The sequence below is a fragment of the Cibotium barometz genome, chromosome 26, assembly GCF_041138505.1.
Source record: "Cibotium barometz isolate CiBa-2024 chromosome 26, ASM4113850v1, whole genome shotgun sequence".
In the NCBI taxonomy this organism is placed as follows: Eukaryota; Viridiplantae; Streptophyta; class Polypodiopsida; order Cyatheales; family Cibotiaceae; genus Cibotium; species Cibotium barometz.
This window is the reverse complement of record NC_141071.1, coordinates 47,221,413-47,245,053: the sequence shown is the minus strand read 5'-3', so window position 1 is coordinate 47,245,053 and position 23,641 is coordinate 47,221,413. Positions and strand designations below refer to the sequence as shown.

General features: G+C 38.7%; 2 protein-coding genes across 2 annotated transcripts; both read left to right on the top strand.

The window, feature by feature from the left end:
• The first annotated feature begins 5,093 nt into the window (after positions 1-5,093).
• Positions 5,094-5,504, top strand: LOC147624043 (pterocarpan synthase 1-like). Its single transcript, XM_086820847.1, has one exon. The coding sequence runs from the start codon at positions 5,094-5,096 to the stop codon at positions 5,502-5,504; it is 411 nt and encodes a 136-aa protein (XP_086676973.1).
• A 16,791-nt stretch (positions 5,505-22,295) lies between these two features.
• On the top strand, positions 22,296-23,389 carry LOC147624042 (pterocarpan synthase 1-like). Its single transcript, XM_086820928.1, has one exon. The coding sequence runs from the start codon at positions 22,337-22,339 to the stop codon at positions 22,877-22,879; it is 543 nt and encodes a 180-aa protein (XP_086677054.1). The 5' UTR covers positions 22,296-22,336; the 3' UTR covers positions 22,880-23,389.
• The last annotated feature ends 252 nt before the right edge of the window (positions 23,390-23,641 follow it).

The window sequence follows — 23,641 nt, the reverse complement described above, 5'->3', positions numbered from 1 at the left end:
AGAAGTTTAGGCCAAAGGCAAGCAAGGCTTAGCCACAAGCCTAGGCCAAAGACAAGAAAGGCTTAGCCATGCATAGCCAAAGCCTAGGCATAGCCATGCATAGCTAAGCCTAGGCCAAAGGAAAGCAAGGCCACACAAGAGGCTATGCAACCACGGCTGCGTAGCCTCTTGTGTGGCCTTATTTGCTTTGACATAGCCATGCCCATGCATAGCCTAGGTCAAAGGCAAGCAAGACCCATGCATAGCCAAGCATAGCCAAGCCTAGTCCAAAGGCAAGCAAGGCTTGGCCATGCATAGACAAGCCTAGTCCAAAGGCAAGCAAGGCTTAGCCATGCATAGCATATACACTCCCTTAGACACCCCCATATACACACCCCAACCTTCAGGCATGCCCACACCACAAACCTTACGCCCATACCAATTTTACCATTTCATTTTACAAATTTTGTGCTTTACTGGTGCTGTCTGTTTGCTGTTTGATCCTGTTCATTGCAGGCAGTCAGGCAACAGCCAGGCAGCAGCATTTTGCCCAAAAAAAAAAATTTGGTACAGCGTCGGTATGAGCGTCGGTATGAGCGTCGGTAAATATCCCCGACAGTTATACCGACGTTACGGTACCGACGGTTATACCGACGTTTATACCGACGACGAGGCTTTTTTATACCCCGTTATATTTCGTCGGTATAAACGCCGGTATTAGGCTAACATGTAGTAGTGTTTAAACATAGAATTTAAGAGAATTCTAATTTTGATATAAAAATTATTTATGCATCTATTTATACATGAAAATCAACTTTAATGAGAATAACACTTTTGAAATGAAAATAAATCTTTTATGCATCTTTCTATGCATAAAATCAATTTTAATGAGAATAACACTTTTTAAATAAAAATAAATCCTTTATATATCTTTTTATGCATAAAATCAATTTTAATGAGAATAATACTTTTTAAATAAAAGTAAATCCTTTATACATCTTTCTATGCATAAAATCAATTTTAATGAGAATAACACTTTTGAAATAAAAATAAATCCTTTTTCTATGCATAAAATCAATTTTGATGAGAATAACACTTTTGAAATAAAAATAAATCCTTTATGCATAAAAAGTAGATTCAATGAAAATAACACTTTTATAATAAAAGATTTCCATTATGCATCTTTCTATGCATAGAAATTAAATTTAATGAAAACAACACTTTTATAGTAAAAATTTTGATTATGCATCTTTCTATGCATAGAAATTAAATTAAATAAAAACAACACTTTTATAATTAAAAAATTTCCATTATGCATCTTTCTATGCATAGAAATTAAATTAAATAAAAAAACACTTTTATAATAACAAATTTTCTATTATGCATCTTTTTATGCATAGAAATTAAATTCAATGAAAACAACACTTTTATAATAAAAATATTTCCATTATGCATCTTTCTATGCATAAAAAATAATTTTGATAATTTGATATCAGTGATATCCATGCATATTCATAGGTGAAGATGTACATGAAGTTAATTATAATATTTCTTTTAGAATGCACAAATGGTGGGAATTACTCTTTTAGAATCACATAAAAATAAACTTTCTTTTTCACCAAATTTAAAAATTTACCATAACCTCCTTTGTATGGGTGACCATTTCTCAATTTTTCACATTCTATTTTCAATTTAAATTAACCCCAATTATTAGATATAAAGGACTCCAATTTACATAATTTTTAATTTCTAAGAGAGTAAACATTAGGAAAAGTTCAATCAATCTATTTGTTAATCATTCTAGGATAAAGAAAGACTGAATTATAAAGAAGAGAAGGGGATGGCCTTTTCCTCAAAGGCATAGCATTTGAATTTAATTCAAGCAACTGTAAAACAAGAAAATCAAGAAAACCATAGATTTGAAATTAAAAAAGTAAGAAAATTTAGCTTACATGGAGTTGTAAGCTTTCCTTTGGCTTGAGGGCTTGATGGTTCTACTCTTGTTTGAAGCAAGATTGGCCACCAATTCACTTTGGAAAGGATTAGGCCAAAAACAATTGAATTATTAAAAAAATTCAATGTAAATGGCTCAGGACAGGAGCAGAGTAAGAGTGCATAAACACCATTAAGCTTTCACAAAGAGGGAGACTTCTATTTATAGGAAAAAGTGAGCCTCTAACCAAGAAAATTGATTCTAGAATTTTATAGATCAGTTTGGTCAAATTTTCACCATTTTTGGGTCAATTTAGCTTACATTTTGGATCTAGTTGAAATAGGATAGAGGAGAGATGAAAATATATCATTATTTTTTAGTTTTAAAATCCTCCACACATGTGAAATAGGTGCCTCCTTCATGAGGGGAGATCCCCACATTGAGGTGTCAAAAATGCATCATTTCCTCTAAATATCTCTTAATTTTTAACTAATAAACCTTGTACTGAGTCAACTCTTCATCTTATGTGAGCATTTATTCATTTTTGGGGATTTTTCTTTTATTCTTCAATTTATCTCCTCCCTACATTTGGATTAATCTTATTGGTCCATAGGAACCTTAATTTGACCATAATCTGGACCCTTAGGCTAAGGTCCTTTTTACCTATTTTCAATTAGTTCCAATTGCACATTGGAAATTTCTTTTTGAATTTTTGTTTCAAGGGAAACCATTTTAGACACTTGGAGGATTTTTATATCCAAAAATATCTCAATTTTGAATTACCTCCCTCTAGACATTTTCTTTCTCCAGGCCAAAACAGGGTAAAACTAGATCTTTCTTTTATTTCTGAGAGGGGAATAATTATAAAATATGAAGGGGAGATTCTTATACCTGCACACCTCAAAAGTTGGAGGGAGGAATCTTACAAAAAGGGGGCTCTTACATCAAAAAGATAGAGTTATGAGTTGTTGACTTTAATAAACCTATAAAATAGCAACAGAATAAATTAAAAAATTAGTAAAGTAACCTTCATTTTAACATATTAGAAGCAAGTCTAGGAGAAGGAGAAGAAGAGAAAAACAAGGTGAGTTTCTTTAACCTAATCCTAATTTATAAATTATTGAAGGTAGTGGTTTATGTGTCCCTAAGCCTAGATTTTACATAGAAAGTATAACACAGAGCTTTGATGGAGAGCTCTCCATCAAAGCTCTCTAGTAGCACTCCTATGCATAGAGCCAGGGTTAGGACAAGGGAAAGGAAAGAGAGGGGAAGGGAGAAAGGGAAAGGAAAAATAAGGGAAGGGAAAGAAAAGCTCACATAGAGAGCTATGTTGAAGCTTTCCATGAAATCTAGAAAACAAGAAAGCATTGAAGCTTTCCATGCATTAGGGGAAGGTTGAGATCTATAGGGGCCCTTTAAGATGCCATGTGATTAAAAGGTTATTAAGGAAAAGAGCCAATCGTGTGATGCCATGTATACAAAAATGTTGGGTGATTAAAGGTGGTCAAATTATTCTCTAGAAGATGCCTTTTTGTACTTTTCATTTCCAAAAAGTGGGGGGAAAGTTTTTGAAATTTCGGACGTCCATAACTTCTACATATTAGCTCAAAATTTGTCGGAGATTACAGATCTAGAATCTACTCGTCGAGCTCTTTCTATAGATATGTCACATGATATAGTTTTGCTCGCTCGATTTTAAATTCAATTTTGGCGGGAAACTTTGAAATTCAAACTTCTAGCCGTTTGAAGAACAAGAAGGTATCTAAAGTCAAAGAAACTTAACGTTTTAACAAAAAGTCATTAAAATCATAATATGGCAGCTTAAAGGGGCCCTATAGACCTCAACCTTCCCCTAATGGAAATCTTGGGAGAAAGAAAGAAAGGAGAGAGGAACTTACCTTGGAGAGGGAGAGATCTTTGATGGAAGAGGTGCAAGGAAGTGTTTTTGAATCTGTCATCCTAGCATGTGCAACAAAGAGAGGGAGGCAGAAACGAATCCCATTACACAACGACGATTTATGGTCCTTAGCAAAGGCACTATGGTTATTAACCAAGAAGGAGCACAATAAGGTGGAAAGTGTGATTGCCTCTTTTTGTACACCAATGGGAGTAATGTATTCATTGAAGGGATCCTTCACAAAGACAAAAAAAATGAGAGGTACAATTATATGGCCAGCTAACTTGGCTATAGAAGTAGAGGACTAACTCTATACCAAGAAGGATATTGAGTTAATGATCAATCACCCTACATTCTTACAAGACATGGAGATCCTAATTACACAAAGACGCACAGAGGCTACTATTAGGAAATCCCACCAGGGTACCACAACTGGACCAATCCGTGAAACCGAGATACCTAGAAGAGCGAATACTACAGGTAGGGGATGAGATCTAGGAAGGGGGGGAGTGTTGAGATTCAAGCTCGATGTCAGCTTGTGCCAGCTACGCTATGTGTTGGCATATTAGGTAGGAACATGTGTAAGACATAAATGACCGCCTCCAGCTGGTCATAGTGTGTGGACATTAGCTCGGGTTAGCTGTGTGTGGACACAACACAGTGTGTGTGTTGTGTATTAAGGATTATGGTTTTATGCATTGTGTCAGAAGGGAGATGGCTTCCCTCTATGGTTAGGGTTTACAATATACATTAGGGTTTGCTCCTGTGTGTGTGTCTCCTCTCCCTCTACCTATTTTTCATCATGATATCAGAGCGTGGTACTCTCTATTAGGGTTTAATGAGTGAGTGAGAGAAGAGGGAGAAAAAGCTGTGAAGAAAAGCTGCGAAGCTTGCCATTGATGCTATGAAGCTTGGAGCATACCGATTTCTATCAAATCTGAGAGCTTGGCCTACCGGGCAAAAGAAAATTCTGGTTTTTTGCAAGCTTTCCATTGGAGCTTAAAAGCAATGATGTGTTGTGAAAATAGATGCAATATGACAAATGAACATGTATGTGACAAGGATTAATGTATTGGAAACTCATGTGCAAGCCCTATATTGAATTTGGAGCCAAGTTGATGCATTTATGTGAGAGAAAAACATCCGAGCTCATTACCACACACACAGATGGCTCCCAACCTTGTAAGTTATAGCTGCCGCGCCTTCTGCTTTCTGCTGCTGCGCGTGGGCGCACTGCAGGTTGCGAGTGTCCACGCCGCCTCCAGCCACCCGCGCTAGAAAATGATGCCGGCCAACTTGTCCGCGGAGGCTTCGCTAGAGTACCACGTGCAGGTGGTGGTGGGAACCCCGTACACGGGAGTCCTCATCGAGCCCCCTCAACACAGCGTCACCAACAGCTTTGGCGATACGGAGCTCTTCGCCTTCAACCTGACGGAGGGCACCGACAGCTCCTCCAAGTCGCTGGGCTTCGTCCGCGGCTACACCGTGCAGGTCAGTTACACCTCCACCAGCCAAGAGGTGGAGGTTGAGGTGGTCTCCTACGACGATGGCTTCATAAACGACACCATCAGCTTGCAGGGCCTCGTCAACCTCGCCACCAACGAGATCTCCGTGGTTGGTGGCACGGGCACCTTGCGGGGCGTGCGCGGCTACGCCATCATCTCCGTTTACCACCACTCGGTCTACTTTCTCTAAAATCGCTAGCCAAACAACTATACCGGAGTACAACACAACAGTAATGATGTGCTTCACACTGTTCGGAGCCCAATAATCTTCTTATGCCTTTGCTGTCTGTAGATTCTGAGCCCAATAAACTTCTTCTGCCGTTGCTATCTATGCATTATCTAAAGAAAGAGCACCCTAATTTTTGAGATTAAAATCTATAGATTCTGTATCTAAAGAAAGACCCCCCTAATCTTTGAGATTAAATTCTATTTAAGAAAGCTCCATAGTTCCTTTTTAAAAAACGAGGTCTTCTTTAATTCCAGTCGTAAATAGGAATTTCACCCGACCATATGCACCATGCTACTGGCTACACACATCCACCCGAGTACAAAATGGGATACCAACTTTCTAAATATTGGTCACTTTGAAGGCAGGTTGGACAAGCTAGGGGACGAAGCCTCGGGAGGGGGGGGGGGTGCCTTTTACGAAGATCTACATACAATATGCCCATTTTTTTGTGAATTTCAATTTAATAAAATGAGTCCCCTTTTTTCTTTATAAACTTAAGTAGTTTTTTTTCCAAAATGCCATTTAAAACCCCTCCTAATGATTGCACGTAGTAGACTTACATATTCTGAATTGAACCCCATGAAGAGACGAACCCTACAAGTTAGTCAGTCGGTCGATTGGACCCTACACAGATTTGGTAGAACTGGGCAGCATCACAAGTTGAATCACCATCTTTGATATTCATGGCAAACCATTATCCCATTGCCTTGATCCAAAGCATGAGCTTGAAGGGAAAGCATTGCACACTAGTGTCCACTGCGCTTTAACAAATCACACCTACCTCTCCATGAAAGTTCTTTCCTACAATAATCTATCACTTGTATGCCTACACACACATGTATCAACAGATTTAACTAATTGCAATCCCTCAAGTAAAGATAGGTATTCTCAAGTAAGCAATTTTGATGGACTACCATCATATGTATTGAATCTATAGATTTATCACACTCTCATTGGTAATGAGATCTTCATGCTACATTGGCAACAATGAGATCTTCATGCTAACACTTGTAATAAAACAAGATTACAATTAATCAAAGATGATTAATACTGCATTGACTGAAAAATAAAAACCTTTTTTGAACTCTCTCCTGCTTTGCATAAAATAATGAATGATAGTAGTAAGATAAAAACTTGCATGAAGAAGCTACATAACGAGAATTGTTACCAAGGAAAAATGAGTTAATCGTAAAAAGGGTACCCAACCTAGTTCCCAAAAAATTTTCCCCATATTTTCACTAAAAGGAGAGCGAATCCTGATTGCAATTTTTGTACCTTTCGAGCATTTCCATAAAGCAGCTTTAATGTAAACAATCTTTAACATTCAGTTCACTTTTTCGTCTAATTAATGAGGCAAATAAACCTGAATTATATTCTTCCCATGTACTTTGTAAATAATGAGATTCTAATACCACATATGGTATGTCATTTATAAAGCAGTGTACTGTTAAATGAGTGGATTCTTCCCCCACTCCCTTACCTAGTCACACAAACAAGTATTTCACCCAACTACACACACACACCTAGTGTGACACCTCATTCCGTACCCTCACCACACACACACACAACAAGGGGATATCGCCCGTGCAAATATTCGCCACATTTAAGGCAATGGAAAAGCCTCGAGACGAATCCAACTGCAAGTTACTTGCTTAGCGGAAAGGAGGGGACACCATGCACAGTTGAAACTAGGTGCAAAAGAAAAAGGAGAACTAGGAAAGAAATGCCGCAAAAGTAAGCCTAGACAAATTAGAGGAGGTAAATCTAGGGGATGGAATTTAAGAAGAAAAGCATGTGAAAACCAGACTCCACCTGGAAGAAGAATTCAAATAGGAATTAGTGTCCTTACTGAAGAAATACCAAGACATCTTTGCATGGTCCTATGAAGACATGGAGGGCATTGACCCTAAATTCTTCCAGCAGGGCATCAACTTAAAAGAGGGGGTCATACCTGTCAGGCAGTAGAGTTACAGAATGAACCCAAATTATGAAAAGAAAGTCAAAGAAGAAATTGACATACTATTGAGGGTGGGTTTCATTGTACTAGTAGAAAAAGATGGTTGGATATCTCCCATTGTAGTGGTTCCCAAAAAGAATATAAAAATTAGAATATGTGTGGATTACCGCAAGTTGAATGCCCCAACAAAATCAGATCCCTTTACACTTCCATTCACGGACTTCTTGCTTGATGAAGTAGCCAAAAAGGAAATGTACTCCTTTTTAGATGGTTTCAGTGGGTACAACCAAGTGACGATGGCCTCAAAAGACAGGGAGAAAACCATCTTAATCACTAAGTTGGGTGTCTATGTGGCAACTGTTATGATGTTTGGCTTTAAAAATGGATTTGCCACCTTCCAAAGAATGGTGCAGTAAATCTTCTATGACTACCTGACGGACTTCATGAAAGATTTTGTGGATGATTTCACTGTGTTAAGAGATAAGATATTCAAACACATCTATCATTTGAGGTTGTGTTTGCAAAGATGTAGAGATTCAAGGCTAAAGTTGAATCCGGCCAAGTGTGTCTTTGTAGTAAAATCCGAGACGCTGCTAGGTCACATTGTGTTAGCCCAAGGACTAGCCATAGATTCATCTAAGGTGGAGGCCATATCCAAAATGTCTGCTCCCCATAACATTAAACAACTTGAAAGATTTCTTGGTAACGTGAAGGGGCATGTAAGATTTTTGAAATACTTGGCACATGTAGCTTATCCAATATATGCACTTACTAAAAAGGATGCCAAATATGAATGGAGCTCAAAATGCAAGAAGGCATTCCATTGGCTAAACAGCATGGTGTCATCTTCACCCAATAATGATCGATCCAAAATGGATTCTAATGTTTCATGTCTATGTAGATGCTTCAGATAAAGGAGTAAGTAGCCCACTAATGTAGGAGAAATAAAAAGGTTATATGCAGCCTATACATTATGCCAGCAAAACCCACAAGATAGGAAAGGAACTTTAGCACAACAGAGCGTGAAGCTCTTTCCATGATCGCTGTAAACAAGTTCCGGCACTCTCTTGGGAAACTAATTTGTTTACCATGTGGATCATAAAGCCCTTATCTATCTGGTGAGCAAAGCCTTTCTGGTGGGGAAAATGGCAAGATGGATGCTCCTACTTCAAGAATTTGAGTTCACCATTCAGCACACACCTGGAAAAGAAAATACAGTGGTGGCAAACATTTTGTCCAGACGAAATTTCAAAGAACCTTCCTTGGAGGGTGTAGAAGATCAACTCCTGAATGCCAACTTGTTCACAGTAGCAGCAACTGAAGTAGAAGAAAACTGATATTATGACATGATGTAATTTTTGGAATATGGGTATTTTTTAGACGGATATACTACTAACAGCAGGAAGCAAAAAATCTCCCTAAGGAAAAAAAATGTCACCATGATTATTGGGAAACTCTACAAAAGAAGCATAGACCAGATTCTACGCAGATGTGTTTCTCAGATCATGAGGAGCAAGCAATGTCAAAAGCAGAATACTGCAGCATCACCGGAGGACACATGGGCGGTGAAATAACAACCCGAAAAATTTTACAAGCGGGCCTGTGGTGGCTTACTTTCATGAGAGATGCCAACACAGAAGTAAAGAATTGCGATGTTTGTGAGCGAATGGGTCAACCCAGAGATTCCAATAGGCTTCCCAACTCACCTATACTACCGCTATCACCATTCATGAAGTGGGTATAGGATTTTGTGGGACCAATCAAGCCACCCACAAAAGATAGTAGATGTGAATACATCATATTAGCAACAAATTACTTCACCAAGTGGCCGGAAGCTAAGGCTATGAGAAGAAACCCTACAGAGGAGGTGGTGAAGTTTCTTTTCAAAGACATCATTGCCAAGCATGGATTGCCCTGTCAAAATCCCCTAAGCCTAGGATAAAGAGAAGTAGCCTAATGTAGTAGTACATGATGAGTGGATGTGATGAGATGTGAATGGATGCGATGAGATGTGAATGGATGTGAATGTGATGTGATGATATCTGAATGGATGTGGTGAGATGTGAATGTGATGTGGTGAGATGTGAATGTGATGTGATGTGATGATATCTGAATGGATGTGGTGAGATGTGAATGTGATGTGATGAGACGTGAATGGCTGAGATGTGATGTGGATCTCGTTAGATATGAAGGCTTCAAAGAATGGGTTGTGCAGGCTGGCCCACGGAGATGATGAGCTGTTGACCAGTCGGTCTTTCATTTTCTTTCAGCAGGGCTTGGTTTTTTTAACGTAGCTTTCGTACCTCAACAAATAGCTCTCTTCGCTTCTTTTTGGGTATTTCAGGAATAGCATTTCCGTTCTTTCTATGGCTAGCTCTACATGTACTTTTACTTTTTTTGAGCTTTGCTTGGAGTTTGGCCATTTCTTCTTTTTCTTCCCTGAGCTCCAATTTCCATTGTAGCCTTGTCTTCTGGGTCTGCTATACTTTTTTTGCCACTTGTCGTGCCTCCTCAATTTGCATTTGAAGGGTGGATTTGTAGTTTTCCCCGTCTCTAGGCCCTTGACTTCTAAGCTGACTCTCATTCTCTATTCAATGCTGCATCTCAAGCTCCGCAACATTCAACTTATTAATGGTATCCATTTCAAATTTTGTGCTTCTTTCAAGATTTTCCTTGTACTCCTCTGCCTAGTCTTGTGCTTTGTCTCTATCATGGAGTGCATCTCTTAATATGTCCGCATATTTTTTGGTGCGTGTGGCATCTTGCAACTGCTGCTGCAACACTTTGTTCCTTCTAGCCAACTTCTTCGCCTCCTTTTCCCAATGCTTTGCTTTCTAAGTAGTGGCCTTCAGTGCCTCTATCAGACTTTGGTCTTCACTCACTTTTTGCTTGTTTTCCCTTTCTCGGAGCATTAGTCTTGGGAGAATTGTGGCCCACTGGCTGTTGTTGTTGTTGTTGTTGATGTTGTTGCTATTTCTCCCCATCTTCATCATCATTGTTGACCAGTTCATGAATGACCTATTGGGTCTTGCAAGACATCTCTTCTTGGATTTCTATCAAGGCTTGCAGCACCTAATCCCATACTTTACTAAGTCTGGTCATCATTGCTATCTTAATCACGGCTACTTTGACATGTAGCAGAAGGCATAGAACTTCCTCTTCTTCTTGGTTTTTCAAGATTTGTGCTTCTGACTGGGCAACTGCCAATTTTGTTTTGTCCAGCACTTAATCCTTTAATCCTTGGACTATGTCGCCCAAACTTTTGCTAGATTTCTTTCCTCTTCTAACTCTTTTTGCAGCCTTTCTATCTGAGCTTGGAGAAAATGTCTTTCATTAATGAGGATTCTGATCTTTCCCTCACTTACCTCCTTTTGGTCTACTAGGGACCTTTTAGCCATGTCAATCTTCTTCTGTAACCCCTTGTTTTGTTGTGCCATTAACTGTGACTTGCTCTCTAGTTCCTTGGTTTTAGTTTGGCACCCATTAACATTCCATACTATTTATGATTTAGTGCACTCAGCTGATTAATTATTCTCGGGGCCTTCGTTTCATACTCCTCCATTGAAGAGAGAGTGTGTGAGAATTTTTTGGGCCATGGTCATTAGCTCTTTGTCCATGTGTAGCTGCTGGCTGGGAAGTTCTGCCTCCAGGTTTCTGGGTAATTTGTCTATGTGACTTGGGCCTTCTTGCACCTTCTCCACCAGTGTTGCCACACCTAGGGCCATAGTTTTGCTAGTCTGATCAGCTCTATTCTTATGGGCGTCTTCTCCTTTTGAGCTGCTTCTTCTCTCTTTTTCTGTTGTTCTTCTCTTCTCCTCTTCTTCCTCCTTCCTTCTCTTTTATTCTTCCTCCTTTTTCTTTTGGTCTTCATCAAATTTTTTCTTCTTTTTAGCTTCTGCAATTTCTTGCTTCTATCTCTTTTCTCGTTCTCTTTTCCTTTCTTCTTTAGCTTTTTGCTTCTTGACCTCCTCCGAGTCGGGTAGCATTTCTTCATCTATCATGTGCTTTCTCTTTTTGCTAGCTTTCTTGGTAATTTTTTGCCACTCTTCCTCATCATCTATGTCATCCTCAAACGAACATGAAAGTCACCTTGGTAGCTTTCAAGGATCCTGCGGCTTCTTTGTGTTGCTGCTTGTCTGAGACGTCTCCCATCCGCGATGATCCACCGACCTGGTAGCTTGGGCAATTGCCCCTCACATGTGGTGTTTTCTAAGTTGCTGAAGGCTGATATAGAGCTACCATAATATTTTAAAAATGCAGATAGAATAAGGTCAATTCTTGTTGGAATTAGGGTATCTTTTAAAGTATTAAAGTGGTTGAACGCAGGTCAGGAGTCGAGAAATCACGAATTGCCACCGGTAAAACAAACTACAGGCAACAAATTGTTGTGTAAGAATTTTTTCACAAGCTCAAATAAGAAAGTTATAGTAATAAAATATTTAGAATATCATCAAAGAATTAGAATTTACCTGGAGAAATTTGTGCCAGTCATGTGATTTTAGAACACTGAGCTTGTGGTTCTTTATAAATGCACCACGAAGGCAATGCATGTGTCTTGTAGGAGTACCAAATGATGAAATAACCCCCTTCACCCTTTTATGTTCCTTTTTGGTAAGGATTCAAGGGACCATAGGTAATTCAATCCTCCCATCTCCATGTACTCTTGCCCAATATCTTTCCATGATGCTGGCTTCCCTAAGGTCTTCACGTACAGATCTACTATCCTTCACCCCAATGAGATGATCCCATATTAGACTCCCTACATTTTTAAATATGTGCATGGGATCTAAGAGGTGATTAATCAATGAATCATCCCAATATGGGAGGTCATGAAGAATAAAAAGCCTTTTCATACCCATCAGGAAAAAATTGCACTCACTTTTGGGCCTTTTAAGCTCTTTGAGATTCTAGGGAATATTCCATAAGGAGACCAATGAGGGTGAGGCTTCTGTTACGGAACTTTTGAGGTTACTTTTTGGTGGGGAGGCCATAACTTGAGCATAAAAACTCAAAATTTGTCGGAGGTTGCTGCGTTAGAATCCTCTCATCAAGATCTTTCCAATGATATGCTACATGATATAGTTTTGAGGTACTATGGATAGAGTTATCCATGATCCCCCTTTCGTAATAGAATGATAACTTGGCATTTCTTAGAGGGCCCAAAAATGAGTCCACATTTTCCCTAATGAACAGCAAATATGTACCCCAACCCTCTAACCATAGTGCTTTCCAATCACTTGCTTTCATTGGCCTTGGTGGTCATCCAAGTGATCCTTCTCTTACGTCATGATCTAGTTGAGGGAGAAAGATTTTTTGTCCTTGATATATCATTCTCTTTAAGGCTTCTGATCTCCTTGCATTCAACATTGGTCTGCAAAATAGGACAAGCATGATATCCACTAGTCACAAGCCCTAAGAATCATTGAGAAAATTACAGTAGAACATACATTTGTATTAAGAAAACATATATTTCCATTAAGAAAATATACATTACCTGAGCACTCTCCATAACCAGGAAAGTCATGCATTGTCTACATTAAAATTTCCTTAATGTATGCATGTGTATTTCGAGGCATGCTGATGTCATAAATGGGGATTCCATCCCATAAAACTTGAAGCTCATCCATAAGCGGTCGTAATAAGAACACATCCATATTCTTAGCCTTGTACTTGCTAGGGACCAACAAGGCCAATAGAAGATGTTTTTGCTTCTCTCTCTCTCCACTCTCCAAGGTATGCTCCAAACCCTCTCTCTTGCTCTTTTTTTTTTCAAGTTCCTTATTTTCTGGGCATAGCCATAGCCATAGCCATAGATGCCCATGGCCAAAACGTAGAGGCATGGCTTTATGCATGCATGCATGTCCATAGCTCTATGCATGGATTCATGACTATGGCCATGGGCATGCATGCATGCCCATGGCTCTATGCATGCATAGAGTGTAATAATGGATGCATGGGTGTCCATGGCTCTATGCATCGATAGAGGCATATGCATGCATGATTTCTCTATGCATGCATAGAGCCTAAGAATGGAGGCATGGATGCCCATGACTCTATACATGCATGGATAGAGGCATATGCATGCATGATTTCTCTATGCATGGATAGAGGCATATGCATACATGATTTCTCTATGCATGCATAGAGCCTAAGAATGGAGGCATGGATGCCCATGACTCTATACATGCATAAAACATGGATATCTTAGCCTCCATTCTTAGACTCTATGCCCATAGGCATGCATGCATGCATGAATAGAGCCTAATCACATGTCTAAGCCATAAGGATGTCTACTATTCATGTGTGGTTTTCTCTAGATCATATGGTTGTCCCTCTCACTGAGGAGGAGTATCAAGCATTTATGGCCTGAATGACTCCCGAGCAACAACATAGAGAGCTTGAAGTCTCTCTTTCTTGCTCCACTTAGCGACGAGCTTCAGACTCTAGGTCGGAAGCGTCCGTCTCTTCCTCATGAGACGGAGAGATCGAGAGCAAAGGTCATGGGGATGTTGTGGTGACACCGTTCCCCCCCCCCGCCGGTGCCCCCCACGCATGGCGACCTTCTTGGTATTATGGATCCCATGTCTCCACATCCATACAAAACACACCCCAGTAGTCTACACCTTCTCATCACGCTTCTGCAGGACCATCTATAGCGCCCCATCTATTGACGTTACACCCACCCACACCGCTTCTTGTACGCCATGTAGAGAGATCCCACAGGACTAATCATATCTTGTGGATGATGAGGGGGCCATCATCCAGAATGATGATGAGATGAAGATTTTAGGCCAGATACATGATTTGACAGCCTCGGCCTTTTGCCATAGTGTCATTCTCCCCTGGAGGAAGCAAGATAAGGGGAGAAAGGATTATGTGATCTCCATGCTTCACCAGGAGTTTCCCATACCCTCCATGGATGACCGTTTCTCCACATCCTACTATCAAGCTTCACAACGTAGCTGTCACCTAATATTGTGATGCTTCATAATTTCATATAAATGTTTTTCATCAATTCATGTTGTAGAAAGTGTGTAGAATGTTTTTTTAGGACATCAAAATTTTGTGTTGCCATTTTCCGTTAGTTGCAATTTTGTAGGTGAGTTTGATTAGGTTAGAGGTGGAATCAAGAGAAGTTTTGTATGAGAGAAATTTTCCGTTTTGTACATAGAACAACTTTGCTCGAGTGAAAATTTTGTGATTCACATTATTTCACATCCGTTTGGTGACTCCAAAGTGGGTTTTTAGTGGTTTTGTGCTAGAAATATGCCTAGATTTTAGTGTTGAGACATTGCAAGTCCTAAACAGAGGTCGAGAACAAAGATTTAGCCTCTGTCGAAGAGATATGAAGTCAAAGAGGAGGATGGAATGTTTGAGATGCGCTATTGAGCATCCTTATCGGATCACTGTGGTGCACCCTGCGAAAGGGATAGTTTCCCAGTGTTAAAAATAAAATTAGAAAAAAACATAATCTCATGGGAATGATGACCGCATGTGAAGAAAACTTCCTGAATATAGATTTTCCAAAAAGGGAACATCGCCAAAAATTGCACACGGATCAAGAAAGCTCCAGAGAGGGCTACTTTTGGTTTTCAACATGAAAGAAGAAGAATACACATAAAATCAAAGAAGCAATTGAGAGTGCGAGGTTTTCATGAGAGTGAGAGTGAGAGTGCGAGTTTTTCATGAGAGTGAGAGTGCGAGTGAGATAGCTCAGCGGTGGTCGGGTGGTTCAAACTCTTTCCTCCAAGAGTGCTTCATATCAAATTGTTGTAAGATTTCTTGATTATATACAGAATTGTTCTCTTTATGCCGAAAAAAATTTGTGCAAATTATATTTTCTTGAATTGTATTGTGATTATTGAGCTAAAGCCTCACAAGTGGTATCAGAGTGGTCGCATCCTTGATCGTGCTTGAAAGATGATTGATAGTAATGCAATTCATCAAAGGTTGACTGAGTAGGCTCAACTTATTAAACGATTGACCACATAATCAAATAAAGCTAAAGAAAAAATAGTAGCCGGCCCTTCAAATCAAAACGAGAGTGATTTGAGTGCTGCGAGGATTTATGTAGAGATCCTCCCAATGTTAATCGCAAAGTAGAAATTTGAAAAAGAGCTAAAGCATAGGAAGATATTTCCAAATCTTCCTTAAAGTAGGTTTTCAAGAAAGCAAAACTCTCAAAATTTGATGGTGGTGAATAGAAGACAGGCGAGGATCTTGAGGCTTGGCTTGAAGAATTGGAGGATTTCTTTGCCCTTCGAGAATTTGATGGAGGAGGGAAAGGCTAAAATTTCATTAGTCTCATGTATAGATTCGGAAGAAACCAACCAAACCAATTACCTAGGCTGAATTTCGAGCTACTGCAAAAAAGAGGTATTGTTCTCCTCATTACTATTTGGAAAAGAAGAGGGAATTTTATGATTTCAAGCAGGTCCAAGAGAGAGTGAGAATAGAGAGTGAGAGTAAGAGAGAAAGAGATGAGAGATGTGTATACTCACTAACAGAATGTTAACATGTGTGAGAGAGAGTCTGTATGAAAGAGAGAGTGTATATATGTGAGAGAACAAAAAATATCCATTTTTTACTGTTTTCATTCGTATTTATTTTTCATGCATGATGGGTGACACAAAACATCACCTGTGGTCACACTTGTGACACTAAATGTCACTCCTAGTGTTACGTTTGTGACACTAAACATCATCCATAGTGTCACTTTTGTGATGTTTAATGTCACAAAGTGATTTTTTGTGTCACTTATAAAGGTGGTTGGTTGGCTCCATTTTTTTTATGTGTAACGTTATAAAAGTGACATTATAGGTGACGTTTTATGACGTGTGGCGGCTAGGTGATGGTGGCGTCTACTACACCACCTACAAGCACACAAGAAGAAGACACAATGTGATCAAAACTGGGGGGCACTAAAATCCCAAATCCAAGGGCACTAATCAGCTCAAATCCAATTCTTAGCCTTTGTGGCGGGCTGGGTGATGGCCTCTACTACACCACCTACAAGCACACAAGAAGAAGACACAATGTGATCAAAACTGGGGGGTGCTGAAATCCCAAATCCAAGGGCACTAATCAGCTCAAATCCAATTCTTAGCCCTGTGGTGGCTGACTCTAGACACCTATTCACTTTTCTACACCCTCCCAACCAACCCTACTGATACCTTTAACTGTCCTCCCCAGTTACTCCTACTGATTTCGACCAAACTGATTTGATTGAATCAAGAAACTCCTCCACAATGTCCTCTCTCACACACAAGCCCTCAAAATCCATAGATCCAAAAAACAAGATTCAACTTATCACACTCAAAACCGATAGGTTCTGTGAGACTGAACTGATTCAGTTGACTGTTGATTCTTGAATTTGTAGGATCAATTTTCTTCCTCCTTGGGTCCACAGTGCTTGTAAGTCCTCTTAACACTCAAACCACAACAAGATCCAACACTATTAACACTCCACGGACTACAATTGAAACACAGCTGACCTAGAACACCAGTCAGCCCATAAGCCCTTCTACCTGATGAGACTGTTGATAACTGATTTCCTTGATAGTCAGCATAAACTCACGAACACTTCCCTCAAACTCGGGTACACTATAACTTTACTTTGAGGCTTTTTATGTGCCTTTTCAAAAGAGACATTTCCTTTGTGCCCTCTGTTCACTGTGTCCTCATGTCCAACCCCTCCTTTCCCTCTTGTCTGCCTTGTTGATGGGAAATCTTTCAAAGACATGGGATCTAGAACAAATAAAGCAATAATTAAACTCACAGGACATAGCCAAATACCCAAACTTAGAAAAGAAAAGCATAATGAGCTGCCTAGTTAGATCAAAATAGAATCTCAGGATAGTAAACAAAAGGCTAGTTCCATCAAAGAAAGTAAACAACTTCAACAATAGTGGGGGGCATGGTGATGCAAACCACTCCCTTTTTGTGGAGGTGATTGGTGCTCACGGTTTTTTGGAAGAGGAATCTCCTTTTTCTCCCCTTGCATTGTACTATCCTCTTGAGCCCATCCTTTATATTCATCCTCTAATATATATATATATATATATACATAATTGCTTTATCAATATGTGCTTGTTAGGAGTTGTGAGAGAAAATTATGTTTGTAGTCTTGGCTTCACATGATCTTCTATGGTTCAAAGGTCATGAAGGTGTTGAAGGAAAATAATATGCTTAGTGTAATTCACTGCTATATTTTTTACCATACCACTACAAATAATCCCTTGATTAAAAAATACGATCCACAAATGATTGAAGCAAGGAGGAAAGTGAGGACGGGTAAAGAAACTCATTATTCGAGTGGCATTCCATGATTTAAAAAAAGGTTAAAATTTTGATTTATTTGGTCGCTCTACAAGTATTAACTCAATTAAAAAATACTATATTGGAATAAATTAATTTTCTAAAATTTATCTTAATCATCACACAGATATAGTACTAGCTAGGCAAGTTTGATTGCTTGTAGTGTTTTGAATAAGATAAGATACATTTTCTCTCTTTTGTTTTTAAAAAACATAATTTTTTTTAAAGATTGGTATATTTTATTATATCTCATCATAAGACATTGTTTTGGACACTACTATATCTTATTATAAGTGTTTCGCCTTATCAAGTGACACATTTTAAGCTTTGATGGGTTTTTTAAATAATGCCTCATCAATTGGTAAATTTTATTATGCTTCATTAGAAAATAATGTTTTTAGTATATCTCATTATAAGAGCTTGGCATCATGTATTGGAAAATTTTAGACTAGTATATCTCATTATAAAAGCTTTGCCTCATAAGTTGGTAAATTTAACGATTGTGGTTACGATTCTTAAAATTTTTCAATTTTTTACAAAATATCATATTTTTAAAAGTTTACTAATAATGTTACAATTCTTAAAAAGTTATCATTTGCATGATTTTTTATGACTCATTGTTTAATTTTAATCATCTATATATTGTTATTTCTAGGATATTGTATTTTAATGGAAAAAATGTTTTTCCTATGTAGCCTTGCATGGTTTTCTATGGTTTTTTAATAAGCTAAAATGATTATTGTGTGCAAAGTTAGTGGTTTCCTTTTTAGGGATAGAAATATGTTTTCTAGACTAAAATAGGTTCTTTCCTTTGAATCCAACCACATGGTTGGGATTATTTAAAGATTCTATATCGAACAATTGAGGCCTTAGTTACAAAAAATAGTAATGGTTATCAAAGCAAACACATGGTATTCTTGGTGGTGCTATTGAATGCATGTGCATAGATGATAGTTTCTAATTGTACTGATTTTAAACCAAGTGCTGCTATCTTTCCTCATAAATATAAATATCCTAAATATAGAAAAGTAATATGAAACATAAGCAAAACTCTTTGCGCTACGTAAGATGTTTTATTGTTCCCTTGAAAGTAATGTACAAGTGTAATATCAAACATAAGCAATACTCTTTGTGCGGTACATTAAGTTGTTTTATTGTTGATCCCTTGAAAGTACATTGTAACTTTACTTTGAGGCTTTTTATGTGCCTTTTCAACGAACATTTTCTTTGTGCCCTCTGTCACTGTGTCCCCATGTCCAACCCCTCCTTTCCCTCTTGTCTGCCTAGTTGATGGGAAATCTTTCAAAGACATGGGATCTAGAACAAATAAAGCAATAATTAAACTCACAGGACATAGCCAAATACCCAAACTTAGAAAAGAAAAGCATAATGAGCTGACTAGTTAGATCAAAATAGAATCTCAGGATAGTAAACAAAAGGCTAGTTCCATCAAAGAAAATTAACAACTTCAACAATAGTGGGGGGCATGGTGATGCAAACCACTCCCTTTTTGTGGAGGTGATTGGTGCTTACTGTTTTTTGGAAAAGGAATCTCCTTTTTCTCCCCTTGCATTGTACTATCCTCCTGAGCCCATCCTTTATATTCATCCTCTAATATATATATATATATACATATTTGCTTTATCAGTATGCACTTGTTAGGAGTTGTGAGAGGAAATTATGTTTGTAGTCTTGGCTTCACATGGTCTTCTATGGTTCAAAGGTCATGAAGGTGTTGAAGGAAAATAATATGGTTAGTATAATTCGCTGTTATATTTTTTTACCATACCACTACAAATAATCCCTTGATTAAAAAATACGATCCACAAATGATTGCAGCAAGGAGGAAAGTAAGGATAGGTAAAGAAACTCATTATTCGAGTGGCATTCCATGATTTAAAAAACGGTTAAAATCTTGATTTATTTGGTCGCTCTACAAGTATTAACTCAATTAAAAAATACTATATTGGAATAAATTAATTTTCTAAAATTTATCTTAATCATCACACAGATATAGTACTAGCTAGGCAAGTTTGATTGCTTGTAGTGTTTTGAATAAGATAAGATACATTTTCTCTCTTTTGTTTTTAAAAAACATAATTTTTTTTAAAAGATTGGTATATTTTATTATAAGACATTGTTTTGGACACTACTATATCTTATTATAAGGGTTTTGCCTTATCAATTGACACATTTTAAGCTTTGATAGGTTTTTTAAATAATGCCTCATCAATTGGTAAATTTATTATGCTTCATTAGAAAACAATGTTTTTAGTATATCTCATTATAAAAGCTTTGCCTCACAAGTTGGTAAATTTAAAGATTGTGGTTGCGATTCTTAAATTTTTTCAATTTTTTGCAAACTATCATATTTTTAAAAGTTTACTAATAATGTTACAATTTTTAAAAAGTTATCATTTGCATGATTTTTTATGACTCATTGTTTAATTTTAGTCATCTATATATTGTTATTTCAAGGATATCGTATTTTAATGGAAAAAATGTTTTTCCTACATAACCTTGCATGGTTTCCTATGGTTTTTTAATAAGCTAAAATGATTATTGTGTGCAAAGTTAGTGGTTTCCTTTTTAGGGATAGAAATATGTTTTCTAGACTAAAATAGGTTCTTTCCTTTGAATCCAACCACGTGGTTGGGATTATTTAAAGATTCTATATCGAACAATTGAGGCCTTAGTTACAAAAAATAGTAATGGTTATCAAAGCAAACACATGGTATTCTTGGTGGTGCTATTGAATGCATGTGCATAGATGATAGTTTCTAATTGTACTAATTTTAAACCAAGTGCTACTATCTTTCCTCATAAATATAAATATCCTAAATATAGAAAAGTAATATGAAACATAAGCAATACTCTAAGATGTTTTATTGTTCCCTTGAAAGTAATGTACAAGTGTAATATCAAACATAAGCAATACTCTTTGTGCGGTACATTAAGTTGTTTTATTGTTGATCCCTTGAAAGTAGTATACAAAGTAATATCAAACATAATAAGCAAAGGCAAGTAATACTCTTTGTGGTACAAAAGTTGTTGTCTTTTTTCCCTTGAAAGCATTCTTCTGAAAGTCTCTCTACATTTTGAGAAAATTTGGGACAATTGTTTAATCCTTCTTCCCATGCTCCAACGGCTTTAGCCTTCTCTACTCGTGCTCCTCAACTATGGCCCTATTGATATCAAAACAACACGTCGACTATTTGGGCATGCACATGTGAGCTAATTCTTGTATATATTTTCTAGGGAGTTGGAAGCATGGCACCCTACACATGAATATGAAGAAAAAACTACTCCCAACAAGGGACAAGTCCAAAGAGTACCCCACGAAGACTAAGAAAAAATATCAATTTATTGCCCTATCTCTCTACATTTTGAGCAAATTTGGGACAAATGTTAATCCTTCTTCCCATGCTCAATGGCTTTAGCCTTCTCTTATACCCGTGCTCCTCAACTATGGCCCTATTGATATCAAAACAACACAATGTCATCGACTATTTGGGCATGCACATGTGAGGTAATTCTTGTATATATTTTCTAGGGAGTTGGAAGCATGGCACCCCACACATGAATATGAAGAAAAAACTACTCCCAACCACAAGGGACAAGTCCAAAGCGTACCCCACGAAGAGTAGGAAAAAATATCAATTTATTGCCATGTCTCTCTACATTTTGAGCAAATTGGGGACAATCCTCCTTCCCATGCTCAAAGGCTTTAGCCTTCTCTACCCGTGCTCCTCAACTATGGCCCTATTGATATCAAAACAACACGTCGACTATTTGGGCATGCACATGTGAGGTAATACTTGTATATATTTTCTAGGGAGTTGGAAGGCATGGCACCCCCCACATGAACATGAAGAAAAAGCTACTCCCAACAACAAGGGACAAGTCCAAAGAGTACCCCACGAAGCGTAAGGTAAAATATCAATTTATTAGAAAGTATGTGCTGATCATGAGGCTTAGCATTTAGGAGAGAAGTCAAAAGAGAGGCAAATAATGAATAGTCTAGTGACGTATGAGAGAAGTCAAATAGTGAGGAATAGTAAGTGACTGCGCCTTCTAGAAGCGTTGTCTCTACTAATACTTACGTAGGACGGACACTGCTAGAGAGAATACTGTATTTCTGTTGATTCTAATGCATTAAGAAAACGGCCAAGCTCTTATTTTAAGAACATGCATTTTAGTGGTAAACCTTGTCTTTAGTATACATTGTGCTATTGATGCTTTGATTTCTAGCACTCGCGTATGATGAGGAAAACAAAGGCCGACAGCTCTTTTCACTACGTCGTTTTTGCCGCGCTTATCTATTTCCAAGTTTGAACCATCCGGCCGTTCAACAGGCGGACTGGACATTGGGGGCTCTTCATCGTGACTTTATGGCACCTTCCGGAGCAATCATTGGAGATTGCACGTGTATAAAGAGAGGCGCACCCTGTCCAGCTAAAATAGCTCGCTCGCAACACCATTCAATCTTAGCCATCCGAGCTCATTACCACACACACAGATGGCTCCCAACCTTGTAAGTTATAGCTGCCGCGCCTTCTGCTTTCTGCTGCTGCTGCTCGTGGGCGCGCTGCAGGTTGCGAGTGTCCACGCCGCCTCCGGCCACCCGCGCTGGAAAATGATGCCGGCCAACTTGTCGGAGCCTTCGCTAGAGTACTACGTGCAGGTGGTGGTGGGAACCCCGTACACGGGAGTCCTCGTCGAGCCCCTCAACAGCAGCGTCACCAACAGCTTCGGCGATACGGAGCTCTTCGCCTTCAACCTGACGGAGGGCACCGACAGCTCCTCCAAGTCGCTGGGCTTCGTCCGCGGCTACACCGTGCAGGTCAGTTACACCTCCACCAGCCACGAGGTGGAGGTTGAGGTGGTCTCCTACGACGATGGCTTCGTAAACGGCACCATCAGCCTGCAGGGCCTCGTCAACCTCGCCACCAACGAGATCTCCGTGGTTGGTGGCACGGGCGCCTTCCGGGGCGTGCGCGGCTACGCCATCATCTCCATGATCAATGCCAATGTTTACCACCACTCGGTCTACTTCCTCTAAAATCGCTAGCCAAACAACTATACCTGACTACAACACAACAGTAATGATGTGCTTCACACTGTTTTGTCCCCTCGGAGCCCAATAATCTTCTTATGCCTTTATTGTCTGTAGATTCTGAGCCCAATAAACTTCTTCTGCCGTTGCTATCTGTGCATTATCTAAAGAAAGAGCACCCTAATCTTTGAGATTAAAATCTATAGACCCCCCTAATCTTTGAGATTAAATTCTATTTAAGAAAGCTCCATAGTTCCTTTTAAAAAAATGAGGTCTTCTTTAATTCCAGTCGTAAATAGGAATTTCACCTGACCACATGCACCATGCTACTCACCACACACATCCACCCGAGTACAAAAGGGGATACCATCTTTCTAAATATTGGTCACTTTGTAGGTAGGTTGGACAAGCTAGGGGACGAAGCCTCCGGGGGGTGTACTTTTACGAAGACCTACATACAACGTGCCCATTTTCTGTGAATTTCAACTTAATAAAATGAGTCCCCTTTTTTCTTTATAAACTTAAAGAGTTTTCTTTCCAAAATGCCATTTAGATGCCCCTATATAAGTAGATTTTAGTATTTTTTCTCAAAATCTTGGTTTGAAAAACCCCTCCTAATGATTTCACGTAGTAGACTTACATATTCTCTGAATTGAACCCCACGAGGACGAACCCTACAAGTTAGTCAGTCGGTCGATTGGACCCTACACAGATTTGGTAGAACTGGGCAGCATCACAAGTTGAATTACCATCTTTGATATTCATGGC

What these genes read in the sequence shown, in the direction of transcription:
- LOC147624042 (XM_086820928.1), top strand. Translation starts at nt 22,337, where the DNA reads ATGGCTCCCAACCTTGTAAGTTATAGCTGCCGCGCCTTCTGCTTTCTG.
- LOC147624043 (XM_086820847.1), top strand. Translation starts at nt 5,094, where the DNA reads ATGCCGGCCAACTTGTCCGCGGAGGCTTCGCTAGAGTACCACGTGCAG.